At 40.5% G+C, this 15,478-nt stretch overlaps 1 protein-coding gene and 1 pseudogene across 1 annotated transcript in view; one reads left to right on the plus strand and one right to left on the minus strand.

The window, feature by feature from the left end:
* Positions 1-2,538, minus strand: part of FAM171B (family with sequence similarity 171 member B) — a 61,819-nt gene extending 59,281 nt beyond the window's left edge. The window contains exon 1 of the mRNA XM_032406547.1: positions 2,132-2,538. Within this exon, the coding sequence (XP_032262438.1) occupies positions 2,132-2,372 (241 nt within the window). The 5' untranslated portion in view covers positions 2,373-2,538. The remainder of the gene's footprint in view (positions 1-2,131) is intronic.
* A 3,979-nt stretch (positions 2,539-6,517) lies between these two features.
* On the plus strand, positions 6,518-12,285 carry LOC116640701 (annotated as a pseudogene).
* The last annotated feature ends 3,193 nt before the right edge of the window (positions 12,286-15,478 follow it).

Below are 15,478 nucleotides of genomic sequence, written 5' to 3' on the forward strand. Positions count from 1 at the left end.
GGGCATCTAGTGTGAAAGAGCAGGGCAGCCACCAGAGGACTGTGGGCAGAAATGATGGCAGAAATGATCCTATGGAATGTTTTTCAAGAGATCACTAGCTGTGAGAGGAGAACAGACACTAAAGGAACAAAGGTTGAAACAGGAAGACCAGTTCAATCCAGAGATCACGATGTGCTCAGAGGAATATTTTAACTCGTTTGTTTATTGGTTGTATTTCGTTATACGACACAATATTCCAGTAACTAAAATCACAATCAACTGAATTGCTCTCTTGTTTGCCACTGGCTTTGGGGAGTTCATTTTTTGAGGGAAAAGCAGGAGTCATAATCCGTTACTTTTCAGGCTCTAGTTTTATCTGCTAGATAGTGATTCCTTTATTTTGATTAATCTCATATGTAAATAAGACAAAAACTGCGAGTTTCCCAAACAACAACCTTTTTCAAAATTATTTTCACGAACATCAGAAAACAAGTATTTTAATTTGCAGCTCAATACAAAAGTTGTCCTATGATTGTAGTTTTTCATAACCTTCATCACAACATATACCAGAGTGGTCAAAACCCATTTACCTAATTAATATTCCTGAAAGAAGATATATCAAAATAAAAACACACAGCAAACCACAGAATCCATCAACACTCTCTCAGAATTCTGTTTTGTCATTGGTTTCTGAAATCCCTCTCATAATGAAGACAGGCTCTCAATTGCTCTTCTGTCTTTAATTTCCTTAAGTTTAGCAAACGGCACATCTAACAACAGCCTCGCCCAAACCATGTTGGTAGCACTTTCAGTTATAAAAGCTACCTAGGAAAACCATCATATACTGCGTATCTTTCACGACTTCTAACCCGCTTGAGTGTTATTAATTGGTTTAAGAGGGTGTCAGAAACACATGCTTTCCTGCACACTTGGTGATTTCATCCTCTGCTCGGAGCACTCTGAGAAATTAAATCATCCTGTCATGGACCGCAGCTGCGGTGCCTGAGCAGGGCTCTTCGATGATGAGCAAGCGGTACAAAATAAGAGGCTGATTCCACTCTTGGAAATCTCATTTTCAACATCTCGTATATTACCAGGCAGGATTTTAAAACAAAAACAAATGTTAAAATATAATTCACTTTGGTTTTGCAGGAAACTAAGCCCACTTGCCAAAAAAACTGATGGCTTTTTTTTTTTCTTTCTAAATAGCAGGCAGCCTCTACAGCAGGGAAGGGAACTGGGGTGGGGGTGGGGAGAGGTTATTAAAATGGATAGTCCAGCTTTCTCTTTACCCTGGAGCTTTAATGGGGGGGAGGGCGGGAACTGAGGGACTGTTAACGGCCACATATTCTACAGTATATTTCCGCACCCTCACTGAATAGCGTCGAGAATCTGCCTCATTAAGTTCTACTAACAAGTAAGGAGATTACCCTCTCTGGAGGCAGGCTTTGCTGTACTAACATCACTACAGACTTTATCTTACCGGTCCACCTCTTCTTTTCCCTTTTCCTTCAATTACAAATCCTGTTCCATTTTGTTTTATTTCATCTTATTATATTGAAGGAATTCTTGCAAACTGATTTAAACCCTTCCTGGGATAAGAAAAGCCAGAAATGAAAAATAAAATATCAAGATTTCTTTCTCCAGATCTAAATTTAAATATAGCAGGCAGGGCGAGATGATGAAAAGGCGTGTGGGTGTCTATTGCAAGATTTTTCAGTCTCTAGGAAAGAAAAGGATAAAGAACAGAATGCTAAAGGGATTTGAGGTGCGTGCGTGCGTGTGTGTGTGTGTGTGTGTGTGCGCGCGCGCGCGCGCGTCATTCTCAGGGCAGAGGGAAGAATTCAGGAAGAAGAAAGGGAAAAGAAAAAGATCGATCAAGGCAGTCACTCACCCCTACTCCTCCCGACCCCTCCCCACCCTACTGCAGTGCTCCGCGCTTCCCAGAAAGCTCACCACCCAGAGGGCAGTTTCCCGAAACCAGAGCATAGCCCGAGTCCTGGGCAGGCAGTCTGGGGAGATCGGGGAGACGGGAATGGGTAGGGACAAGCGATGGGAAGCGAGCTGGCTAAGGAAGGGGCGAGGAGGCCAGCGACGCGAGCCGAGATCCCCCGCGGTGATGGGAGGGCAGGGCCGGGCTGCCGGGACCTACCTGGAACAGTGACGGTGGAGGATGCCCCCGGCACCTCTGGCCTCTCCTCCTCAGCCTCCTCCTGCTGCCGTTCCTGCTGCTGCTGCTGCTGCTGCTGTTGCTGTTGCTGTTGCTGGATGAGGCTGAGGTCGGAGCGGCTGAGCTCGGCTCGAGCGGCCGCGGGGACCAGCCGCGCCTTCAGCAGCAGCGCGGCCAGGCCGAGCAGCAGGGTACAAGGGACGCGCCGGCTGAGCCTCGCCATGGCCGAGAGCCAGAGGGCCGCGGCGGCATATTGCGGGGCTCCCGGCGGCGGCGGACGCCCGGGCTGCGGGCTCCGGCAGCGCCCGCTCGCTCGCTCCCTCGCTCCCGCTCTCGCGGTCTGCCTCGCACGCCCTCACCAGGAGGAGGAGGCCGGGAGGCAGCGGAGGGGGAGGGGGCGGCGGAGGAGGGGGAAGTTAGCATCCTGGCGCACGTGATGCGCAGGGCGGGGCGCGCCGGGAGCCCGGGGCCGCGGCTCAGCTGTCACCGCGGCGGAGCTGCTCCGGGGGCACGGGCTCCGCGCAGTGCTGGGGCGCTGGGCCGGGTGGCGGCCTCCGAGGGTACATGACAAAGAGCCTTTCCGGGCGCTGGTCGTCCAGCCCTACGGAGACACCTGGAAATTTTGCAGAAATGTGAATAAAATTCCCACCACCTGACCCCAAAGTAGAGGAGAAGGTGGTGTATGGATTACTCTCCTAAAACACTTAACGCAGCACCCACGGATCAATTAGTCGGGACCTCTTAGCCATACGGGCTTTGCTGCATCACAGCCATGATTGATTAACAATTAAACCGCAGTTCTACCGATTTTAACTTCCTCTTTCTGCTCAAGTGGGAATTTCTATGTTCTCGAATATTCTTAATTACATTTTGTCTGATTGTAGCATACACTTTTCATTTGTTCAAAAAAACATTTCCTAAATGAGTACTAGGTGCTTACTATGTGCTGGCATTTAGTCAGGGGCTTGAAATAAGCAAGATAAATCCCTGCATTCTGGGAGCTCCTACCTGTTAGGGCAATATATAAGCAAATTACCATCCAGTGTGGTGGTTGCCCCTGGAAACATACTACAACGTGCGACGGTTGCACTGAATTTGGAAGAAATTATGTGGTGTATGGGAGCACACTATGGAACACCAGGGGAGGCGGGCTTATAAAGAGTAAGAGTTCCACACATAGATGGGTGCAACTAGGTGGTCTAAAAACTGGAGCAGTGTGTGTGTGTGTGTGTGTGTGTGTGTGTGTGAAGCCCAGAGGTGTGTAATAGCACCCACCGTGTGCTTGGAAAGTTGTGAGCAATGATTGTGACAGAGTGACAATGTTTTAGATCGAAAAGGAGAATGAAAATGAGGTCATTAAAAAAAAATAATAGCAGACACTTCTATAGAATTTACTGTACCCAGGCACTATTTAAGCACTTCATATACATTAATTCCTGTAATAACTGCGGTGGCTACATAAGGAAATTGAAATTTAGGCTGCAGGTGATTATGAAGTAGTGAAAGAAACCAATCAGGGGAGGGACTTGCTACCAGTCCGCCTAGCAGGATCACTTTGCTATCAGTATGGAAGATGGATTACAAAAGGATAGATTGGAGGAGAGGAGGCCAATTTAGAGGTGTTCCCCAAAGTGGTGAGGAGATGCTGAAGTCTTGGAAATGAAAGGAGAGGAAAGTCATGGCAGATTCAGTATTTAGGGCTAGTATCAACAGAGATAGTTGATTGTTTGGGTGGGGAACGGAGAAGGAGAAAGACACCCAAATTGTCAGACTGAGATCTTGGGTGGCTACTAATGGCATCATAAAGATTAACCGGCCAAATGGACTGCAGAGTAGATGAGAGGCCGTGCGTGTTCAGTTGTGGCCTCTTTGCTTTTGGAGTGCCTGTGGACACTCCGGACATCTCCTAGTATAATGCAAATGTGATCTGATGGTGACATCACGTCATTTACCATCATAGTTGATTTAGCTGATTTGGCTGATTGGATTGTCCCATTCCACACTCACCATTTTTCTTTTCTTTTTTAAAGATTTTATTTACTTATATGACAGAGAGAGAAAGAGGAGAGAGAGCAGCACAAGCAGGGGGATTGGCAGAGGGAGAGGGAGAAGCAGGCTCCCCACCAACCAGGGAGCCCGACTCGGGGCTCGATCCCAGGGGCCCTGGGAACATGACAGAGCCACCCAGGCGCCCCGACACCATTTTTCTGCGTGGTCCTCCCAATGTTTCCAACTTCCTGGAAAAAGAAAAACAAACTTCTCAGTAGTGGAAATTTATTCTTTGCTCAAGGGTATGAAAATAATACCTATATAACCACAAAGAAACTAATATTAGTAATAATAATTAAAAAAATAGGCATTTTATGTATGTAATCTCATGGTGTCCTTAGAGCAATCCTACAAAAGAGCTTTCACTATCCTGTTTAGCAAATGGAAACACTGAGAATCAGAGAGGCTAGCTACTGTCTTGGCAAGGCTGAGCTAGTAATATGTGATTTCATCTTTCTGCACTGTTGAAAACTTTTACATGAGTTTGCATTGCTTTTTAGTAATTTTTAGACAAAAGGAACCATGTGAGCTATGTAAGTTTTGGAAAATAGATGCAAAAAGTGAGGCCCTTCACACTAAACACCATTGTTCGATCACAGCTTTGCCTTGCCTGTGTGAGCAGGAGCTACTGGGTGGGAGGCTGAATGCAGAGAGCCTTTATTAGCCTCATCAAGCTGTTTTTGTTGCATTTTCTTCCAAGTTACCTCCGCTCCTGGAGAGAGGAAAGGAGAAAATGGAAACAGCTCCAAAAACCTGACTGGCAGATCAGAAGGAAAGGAATGTGGCCAGGATTTCTGTCATATGCCTTATGGTGGCCAAGTCTTCTTTAATATGTTAGAAACTGACCTTCCAGGGGCAAAGCCACTGATTTCATGGCCCCAGTAGACGGTGGACATCAAATCCTTCAATACTATGGACTGTTTAAAGAAATAAGCTTTGTCTATCAAGACGGTTTTTAGATGATTTTTAAGTGCTCCATTACTCATATAGCTTATGCCTAATTTCTGTACAATATACAAAAGCCATATTATCTGATGCAACCAGGGCTAGTAATGAATCAAAAAAAGTTGGTCAAGAGACAAAAAAAAAATCAGTATGTCTTAAATATGTTTTAAACTGCTTATTTTACCTTAAAAAAAGCAAATGTACATTTATTTACCCATCTTCTGATGTAGGACCAAGATTGTTTTTAAGTATATAACCACATTCTAGGGTTTGAAGTCATAAACCACAATTATAATACACCTCTATTACTTACAGTTTAAGTGGAAGGAATTCTTAAACACTCTTGACAAGCAATCTGAGTGCCAGATCTTTCTATTTAAAAATTTTCCCAAATTTTACAATTTTTCACCCATTTAGTATTAAACTTTGTTTTCATAGAAAAATACACTTTGTTCAAATTTATATTTCATTGATTCCTTAAAATACATAGAACTGGCAAAAACAACTTTAGGAGCAAACATAACTGACTTTTGGCACACACACAAACCAACCGGGGAGAGCCAAACCAATCAAACATTCAGGAAGGTGTATCCCGCTAACTGCGTGTGCATTACCTGTCAGTCAGTGTGTTTTACAAAGGAGTGGAAGATGCTAGTGCCATCAGAAGGCAAAGCACACTACCATATATATATTATATAATAATTCTTCCCTGCCGAAGATCTACTGGTGCTTCCCAATTTCTCTTAGCATGAGGTCCATAATCTCTAATAGACTTACAAAGCCATTTACAATCTATCCTCCAATGACCCGGGCTCATCTTTTAATATTTGCCACATAAATACACACACACACACACACACACAAACACACACACACACACACACACACACACACACACAGCACTCCAAAGAGGGAGAGAACCAGAGAGAGAGAGAAAAGGGATTTCTTTTATTACCTTGAACTAGACTTATTTGGGTTGCCCCTAGACCTTCATATTGACTTCCTCTGCCTGGAACTCTACTCCCTCACCTCTTTTACTGGTAATCTTCCATAGAGTGTGAAGGGTTAGTTTAGATATTACTTCCTCCAGAATACACTTCCTGACACCCTTAGCTTTGATTAGGTGCCCCTGCCATGAGCTTTCACATCACCTCATATTTCCCCTTTTCTAAATAATAGAGCTTTATTATTTAAAATGGATACTAACTTGCCTGTATCCTCACTAGTATATGTGAGGCTAGGACAGGCCACAGGACCAGGGCCCTCATGTTCCCAGCTCCATCTCCAGCTCCTACCCCAATGCTTAACACTGGTTGTTGATTGCCCGCTGAATCAAAACAATAAATCAATGTTAAGAAGCAAAACTGTTGGTTAATGGAGGAAGGCCCTGAAATCAGACTGCTCTGGTATCCACCACTCACAGGTATGTGATTTACACAATATTCTAGGCCTCAATTTCCTCAGCTGTATAATGGGAGAAATAATAGAGCCTCAAGGAGGTAACAAATGAAATCATATATAAAAATACTTAAGTTTCTTGCTATAGAAACTGTTCAGTAAATGTCAGACACTACTTCTTTTATTAATATTGGTATGGTCTGTTTTATTTTTATATATTTTATAATGCATATAAAATTTCATGTTATATGTAGTCAATTCTCATTTTACTTGGTAGTTATGGTTTTTTTTTAAGTTTTTATTTATTTATTTGACAGAGAGAGACACAGCGAGAGAGGGAACACAAGCAGGGGGAGTGGGAGAGGGAGAAGCAGGCTTCCCACTGAGCAAGGAGCCCGATGCAGGGCTTGATCCCAGGACCCTGGGATCATGACCTGAGCCGAAGGCAGACGCTTAACGACTGAGCCACCCAGGCACCCTGGTAGTTATGTTCTATAAATTGACTGCAAATACTAAATTAACAACTGCTGAACCGTAGTTCCCAAGAGGAATACAGAGTTAGGTTCCTGTGAGTCTCTGGTCACAACATTTTCATCAACTAATCAATGCATAACTCCTTTTATGTGTATTTCTGTTTAAAGACCCCTTATTTATTATGTGTTATTGGTTTGTTAACATTGAGCTCACAGCCAACAATACTATAACTCATGCCTGAAAGAAGCTTATAGCACACATGTACTTTCTCTGTAAGGAACATCACAGCCTTCTTGGGCATAGGAACACGACAGAGCACTTCAGCACTGTAATCAGTGGCTGTTTGAAACAACAAAATAACCAAGGGAAAGTACAAAGCAGAAAAAAAAAGAAAAAAAAAAAACTGGTACTAAGTAGAAGACCAAAGGGACACTTAATATGAGAGCTGAAAGAAGGAAGAGCATCACCTTGTTTGACTTTAGCTGGGAATGTGAATGTTGTGTAACTCAAATTTTTCACTGCTCTGCACATTTCCATGAATAACCACGAAAGTACTGATTTGGGGGTTACAAATACATTTCAGCAAATAGGCTAATTCACAAATATGGAATCATGAATAATGAGAGCTACTGCCTATGTGTGTGTAATCTATATATAATACATTTCTTTTGATGTAAGTAAGAAAGATTGGATAAAAGAAATTATAAGGAAACCAAATAATTCTGGAAAAAAAAAAAACATGAATGCTGTCAAGAATTAAGAAAGTATCCACCCCTGCAGTCCCAGAATCCAAGCTTGCACTAGTGCAAGGCTAGCCCCCTGGGCACCAGGCTAGCACCTTCAGACTCAGCCTCCAGTTTAGCCCCTATGGCCCCAAATTCCAGGCCTGCTCCAGTGCCAGACTGGCCAGTGTGGTCCCAGTCTAGGCCCACCACAACACTAGGCCAGCACCCATGGACTCAGGCTCTAGTGGACCCAAGGTCCAGGACTGCCTCCTTGGACTCATGCACCAGACTTCCCTCCAACAACATCCATCAACATCCACAAATCAATCATTGTGATACACCACATTAACAAAATGAAGGATAAAAATCATATAATCCTCTCAATAGATGCAGAAAAAATATTTGACAAAATTTAACACCCTTTCATGATAAAAAAAAAAACTCCCAATGAATCAGATATTGAAGAAATCTCTCTCAATATGATAAAGGCATATATGACAAGCCCACAGCTAACATCATACTCAGTAGTGAAAGCTGAAAACTTTTCCTCCAAGATTAGGAACAAAACAAAGATGTCCACTCTTACCACTTTTAATAAATACAGTACTGGAGGTTCTAGCCAAAGCAATTAGATAAGAAAAAGAAATAAAAACCATCCAAGCCAGAGAGGAAGAGTAAAATTGTTTGCAGGTGACATGACCTTATATATAGAAAATCCTGAAGACTCCACCAAAACTGTTAGAACTATTAAACAAATTTAGTAAAGTTGTAGGATACAAAATTAACATACAAAAATCAGTTGCAGATCTATACACTAATAATACACTATTCAAAAAAGAAATTAAGAAAACAATTCCACTTACAGTAGCCTCAAAAACATAAACAAAAAAACCTTAGGAATAAATTTAACCAAGGAGATGAAAGATCTGTACACTGAAAACTGTAAAACACTGGTGAAAGAAATTAAGACACAAAAATGAGGGGTAGATATCCCTTGTTCATGAATGAAAAAAATTAATATTGTTTAAATGTCCATGCTCCCTATAGCCATCTATAGATTCAATACAAACCTATAAAAATTCTAGTGGCATTTTTCATAGAAATTGAAAAAATAATCCTATAATTCATATGGAACCCCAAAAGAATGTGAATTAGCCAAATCAATCTTGAGAAAAAAAAAGTCTGGAGACATTATACTACCTTTCAAATTTTGCTATGAAGCTGTAGTAGTCAGAACAGCATGGTACTGGTGTAAAAACAGACATTAGACAAATGGAACAGAATGAGGAGCCTAGAAATAAATCCAAATATTTATGGTCAAGTGATCTTTAACAAGTTGTCAAGAACACAAAATGAAGAAGGACAGTTTCTTCAATAAATGCTATTGGGAAAACCAGTTATCCACATACAGAATAATGAAATCAGACCCTATCTCACTCTATAAACAAAAAATCAACTCAGAATGGGTTAAAGATGGGGCACCTGGGTGGCTCAGTCAATTAATTGGCTGCCTTTGGCTCAGGTCATGATCTTGGGGTCCTGGGATTGAGCCCTGCATCAGTCTCCCTGCTCAGTGGGAAATCTGTTTCTCCCTCTCCCTCTGTCCCTCCCCACCACTCATGCTTTCTCTCTCTCTCTCTCAAATAAATAAATAAATAAGTAAAAATCCAAAATGGGTTAAAGACTTAACTGCACTACCTAAAAACTATAAAACTACTGGAAGAAAACACAGGGGAAAACTTCTTGATATCACTCTTGTCAGTGATTTTTTGGACATGACACCAAAAGCACCAGCATTAGAAGCAAAAACCAAGTGAGACTACATCAAACCTAAAAGCCTCTGTAGAGCAAAGGAAACAATCACCAGAGTGAAGGGACAACCTATGGAATGGGAGAAAATATTTGTAAACCACACATCTTATAAAGGGTTACTATCCAAAATACATAAGGAATTTAAACAACTCAATAGCAAGAAAACAAATAATCCAATTTAAAAATGGGCAAATAAAATAGCCCAGAAATAGACCATGCAAAAATTGTCAATTAATTTATGACAAAGAGACAAGAATATACAATGGGGAAAGGACAGTCTCTTAAGTAAATGATGCTGGAAAAACTGAACAGCAACATGCAAAAGAATGAAATGTCTATTTGACACCATATACAAAAATTAACTCAAAATGGATTAAAGACATGAGGGACTACTGGTTGCCTCAGTTGGTGGAGCATGCGACTCTTGATCTCAGGGTTGTGATTTTGAGCCTCACGTTGGGTGTAGAGATTACTTAAAAATAAAATCTAAAAAAAAAAAAAATGGATTGAGGACTTGAATATAAGTCTTAAAACTGTAAAACTCCTAGAAGAAAACATAGGCAGTAAGATCCTTGACACAACCTTGACAGTGAGTTTTTGGATCTGACTCCAAAAGCAAAGGCAACAAAATCAAAAATAAAAAAAAGTATAAGTACATCAAGCTAAAAAGCTTCTGCACAGCAAAGGAAACCATCAGCAAAATGAAAAGGCAATCTATGGAATGGGAGAAAATATCTGTAAGTAATATATACAATAAGGGGTTAATATCCTAAATATATAAAGAACTCACACAAATCAATAGCAAAAAAAACAAACAATATGATTAAAAAGTGGGCAGAGGATCTGAATAGACATTTTCCAAAGAAGACATGCCAATGGCCAACAGGTACATGAAAAGAGGCTCACCATCCCTAATCATCAGGGAAATGCCAATCAAAACCACAATGAGATCTCATCTCACACCTGTTAGAATGGCTATTACCAAAACAACAAGAAATAACAGATGTTGGCAAGATATGGAGAAAAGGGAACCCTTGTGCACTGTTGATGGGGATGTAAATTGGTGCAGCCACTGTGGAAAACAGTAGGGAGGTTCCTCAAAAAAGAAAAAATAGCAATACCATACAATCTAGCAATTCTTCTTCTGGCTGTCCAAAGAAAATGAAAACACTAATTCAAAAAGATAACTGCACTTCTATGTTCTTTGTAGCATTTTTTTCCCAATAGCTAAGATATGGAAACAACATAAGTGTTCTTCAATGGATGAATGGACAAAGAAAATGTGTTACACACACACACAATGGAGCCATAAAAAAGAATGAAATCTTGCCATTAGTGACAACATGGATGGACCTTGAGGGTGTTATGCTAAATGAAATAAGTCAGACAGAGAAAGAAATACCTTATGATCTCATTTATATGTGGAATTAAACAACAACAAACCAAGCTCATAGATACAGCGAATGGGTTGGTGGTTGCCAGAGGCAGGGGATGGAGGGTGGGAGAAATGCGTGAAGAGGGTCAAAAGTTACAAACTTCCAGTTATAAAATAAATAAGTTATGGGGACATAATGTACAGCATGGTGACTATAGTGAAATACTGTATTGCATATTTAAGAGTTGCTAAAAGAGTAGCTCTTAAAAGTCCTTTATATATATATATTTACAAAAATATATATAGTAACTATGCATGCTGACAGATGTTAACTAGACTTGGTGTGATGATCATTTTGCAATATATACAAATGTCCAATCATTATGTTGTACACCTGGAACTAATATAATGTTAAACGTCAATTATACCTTGATTTTTTAAAAAAAAGCAAAAAAAAGAAAGAAAGAAAGAAAACCAAATTGACCTACAGAATCAACACAATCCTTCTCAGAATCGGAAATGACTTCTTTGTAAAAATTGACGAACTGATTCTAAAACTCACTTGGAGTTGTATGGGACTCCACAGAGCCACAACAGTCTTGAAAAATAAGAATCAAGTAAGTAGATAGCCTCACTGGCATCCCAGCTGGCTACTGCTCTGTAGAATGCATAGATTGGGCCACAGCTGAAATGAGTTTGCATAAAATTAATGGGAAACATCTTCCAGGAGCCACACCTGCAAAACATTTTAAACTAAACTCTGCCACTTATGGGAAATAACCAGATAATAGCCCCATGTACTCCCCTTTTCTGGGCGGGAGGCTGACTCCAGATGTGGATGGTGGTATGTTGTATGGTTGATTGTCAGTCTCCTGTTGGGGAGACAAGGTGGTCTTGGATCAGACAGGTATGTCTAAGGGTTTTGGTTTTATGGAATTCATGGATGAACTGGAACAGAAGCAAATGACAGAATGCCAGGGAACAGTGGGACTGGGGTCTGAACCAGTGCTTCTGAGCATGGCAATCACTAAAGTGAGCCTTTATTAGCCAGTGGAATATAATCAGATGTGCATTTAGAGCTACCGCCAGTGTTACCAGCAGTACCAGAACTGTGTCTAGTGGAGGTATGACTAGAACACAGGCAACAACAGGTATAGTTACTCCCAAAATGGCTATCCCCAGAGCACTACACAGACATAGGAAGAAGCTGGAGATAATGCACCCAATAACCCCAGGCCACAACTGGGTGTGGCTGAGGCCAACAAGGAGTTCATGGAGCAGAATGAGGACTGTATGGTGCACTAATGGACTGTCACTGGTAGTCCCTGTACATTGTATCTTCAGAGAGCCCACCATGACAGCCAGGACAGAAGACTAGCCAGAATAAACGATGTGAGGGAGAAGACAGAATCCTTTTTAAACAAATTATTGCAAGAACTTTTACCTTTTTGGAAATATGATTTTTAAGATGTCAGTAATCAACTGTTCCTTAAATTATGACTATTCCTGCAATACTGCTGTCTTCATTAATAATGAACCATTTCATTTGAGTTTGAAAACCAAGGGACCAATTATTGAAGAGGGTTGAACAAGGTTGACATTTGTATTTCTTGGAACAAGAATCATTTACCAGGTAGGGCTACCCACACTCCTGGGGATAAAGACAGCTTAGACTTATTAACCAAAGTGGATCATATGATTTAAACAGTTACTAATGCTCAGGTTTAGAAGGCTTCTCAGGTGACAGACATGTAAGCCATTAAGATTACAGTCAGAAAACTGTATTACCTGCCGTATGTCAAAGAGTGGGCAATTTCATCTGTGGCATTTCAGGTAACCATCTATGTGCAAGCCCTCCAACCCCACTCTTGTGTTTCGTGACCTTAATTATATAAATTCATTAAATAAGTATAAATTAAAAAAAGAGAGAACTCAGGAAACCAGGACTTTATGATTTGGAAAATTCTCAACATATCCAGATTGCAAAAGATGCCAAAATTAAGAGATTCACTGTCAAGTTTGCTGTACAGAGAACACAGAGACTACACAAACTTTTGCTAATATCTCAAAATTTTCTTTGAAGAGGTTAAATGTATGACTCATAGATCTCCTCAAACAACTCAAAAGCCAAAAATAGAAACAGGATTATTTAGGAAAGATCTGTGGAGTAGCGTCTGGGTGATGGAATGAATCTTCTTGACGTACACAGGAGATCCATGAGGTTCCTGAAAATTTTATATCAGCAGAACCACTGTCGGCTTTGTCTAAAAGGGATAAAGTACAAAATGAAGAAGCATATTGGGCCCACAAAATGTTCCCAGTGGAAATAAGCTGATAATAATACTCAACTGCAAATGTGTGCTACATTTCATGGTGGGGGCTGGGGTGGGGGAGGTGGTAAAGGACAACTCAGATGGTGGAGCCGTGAGCCACAGAGAATTATCCACAGACTTTGAAACCAAATGGAGTTTCCCCAGCTGGATTTCAAAGTTGCTTGGGACCAGTGACTTCTTTTTTTCCTTCTACTTTTTTTCCTTTTTTTGAACCGGAATGTCTATAATTGTTACATGCCTGCCCCACCATGGTATGTTCAGAAAGGATAACTTTGTTTCTTTGGTTTCACAGGTCCACATATAGAGAGAAATTGTATCCCAGGTTGCATCGTAACCCAGGCCTTTCTCATACCTAATTTAGATGATTTAGATGATGAGATTCAGGACATTCAAACTAATGAGATTAAGGAGGGCTTTGTGACTTTGAGTTGATGCTGTAATGGTTTGACTTTTGGGGACTTTGACATGGTTTAATGTATTTTGTATATGAGACTGAAGTGAATCTTTGAGGGCCAGACTGTGGTGGAGATAATGCAGCCCCCCTGCCCCGCAAAAAAAAAAAAAAAGATGTCCATGACCTAATCCCTGGATTCTGTAAATATATTACCCTTCATGACAAAAGGACTACACAGTAATTTAAAACTAATTTATTATCTAGGGTATGATAAAACAATGAGGCTCATCCAATGACCAAACCTGAATGGATCTAGGAGAGGACGTGGAGTGGGTAAGGTGAAGAATTGGATGTGGAAAATTAGAGGTGAGAAGAGACCATCTCTGTATGGTGGGCAAACCACACTCTCAGGTCTGTTACTGAACCCCTGCTCCACTGCAGCTGCTTTAGAGTTCCCTTGGGAGGCTAGAGCTGTGAAATTAGTTACCACTATGTCATCTCTGTTACTTGGGGATCACTGAGTACCTGTGGGATGATTGTGGAAAGACCCTTGAGGTTCAATTTGTGCTAGTAATTTAATACCACATGGTAGTGAAATGTTTGGCTTTGGTTTAGTAGTCAAGGTTCAAGTCAAAGTCAACGCTGGTATTACTAAGAAGTAGGAAATTCGTTTATTCTTTAATAAAGTCTTCCCTCTCGTTTCCTCACTAAGTATACTGAGAAATTCAAAATCATTCACTGTCTGCCAGTTAGGTGATAATACCTCTGAATTTTGAAGGTGATTATGTCACTTATAATCTCAAAAACAACTTTCACTGCACTGTTCAAAGATGAGAAAATTTATGACACCAACTTTCTTCTCTCCTATGGGAAATTTACAATGTATCTTACACAAGATCAAGAATAATTCCTATTACTCAGGTGGTGAGCATAATTCTCCAAATTAAGTACTACTAATATATATCATTTAGTACTTTTTGTGAATAACCTTGTAGTCATTAATTAATATTCTGAATACAAAATTGGCTAAAAAGTAATCCCTAAAGATTCCATTTTGACACTCTAATATCTGAAAAATGGTATAAAAGAATTTTGAAATTAATTACTTTGAACAAATTAGATCTTTTTTTAATAACATGAAGGTAAGTTACTGTGTCAAGTTCAAGTTCAAAATCTAAATGCTCCTTTTATTAAAACACCACCAGTTTATATATTTGTTACTTTTCAGGAAATAGGGCTGACAAGGGAAGTGAACCAGGGTGCAAAAGGAAATCAAACCATGTAACTCTAGGCAATTCAGAACAGTTCAGAAAGTGAATAAAAATATTACTTGGAAATGTATTGATGTTGCACCAACTAATATTCAGGCATCCCAGCCTATCCATTAGATAGTAACAAATCTATTTTATAAAGGGTCACTAGTAATCTAGGCAGTCTTGCACAGCAGAAAGCACACGGGACCAGGAATTTGAATACATAAGCTTTAGTTCCAATCCTGCCAGTACGAATTTGGACAAGAAATGAACTCTGGACATCATTACCAGTATGTAGGGGTGAGGTAAACCCAGGCCTTTCTCATACCTAATTTAGATGATTTGTGGTTTTCAGCTGTTGGACCATGATGCACATAGATGGTGTTTTTTGTGATTGTCCTGTTTAGGGTTCACTGAGCTTCCACAACTGTACGGTTGCTACATTTTACCGTATTTTGCAACTTTTTGGTTTCAAGTTAGTCTCTCCCATTTTCTCTCTCCTAACTCCTTTTCTTTTACACCTAGATTGACCCAGAGTCACTGAGGCTGTTTATTTTGTAATCCACACCAT

This window comes from Phoca vitulina, unplaced genomic scaffold (assembly GCF_004348235.1).
Source record: "Phoca vitulina isolate PV1807 unplaced genomic scaffold, GSC_HSeal_1.0 scaffold1, whole genome shotgun sequence".
Lineage (NCBI taxonomy): Eukaryota > Metazoa > Chordata > Mammalia > Carnivora > Phocidae > Phoca > Phoca vitulina.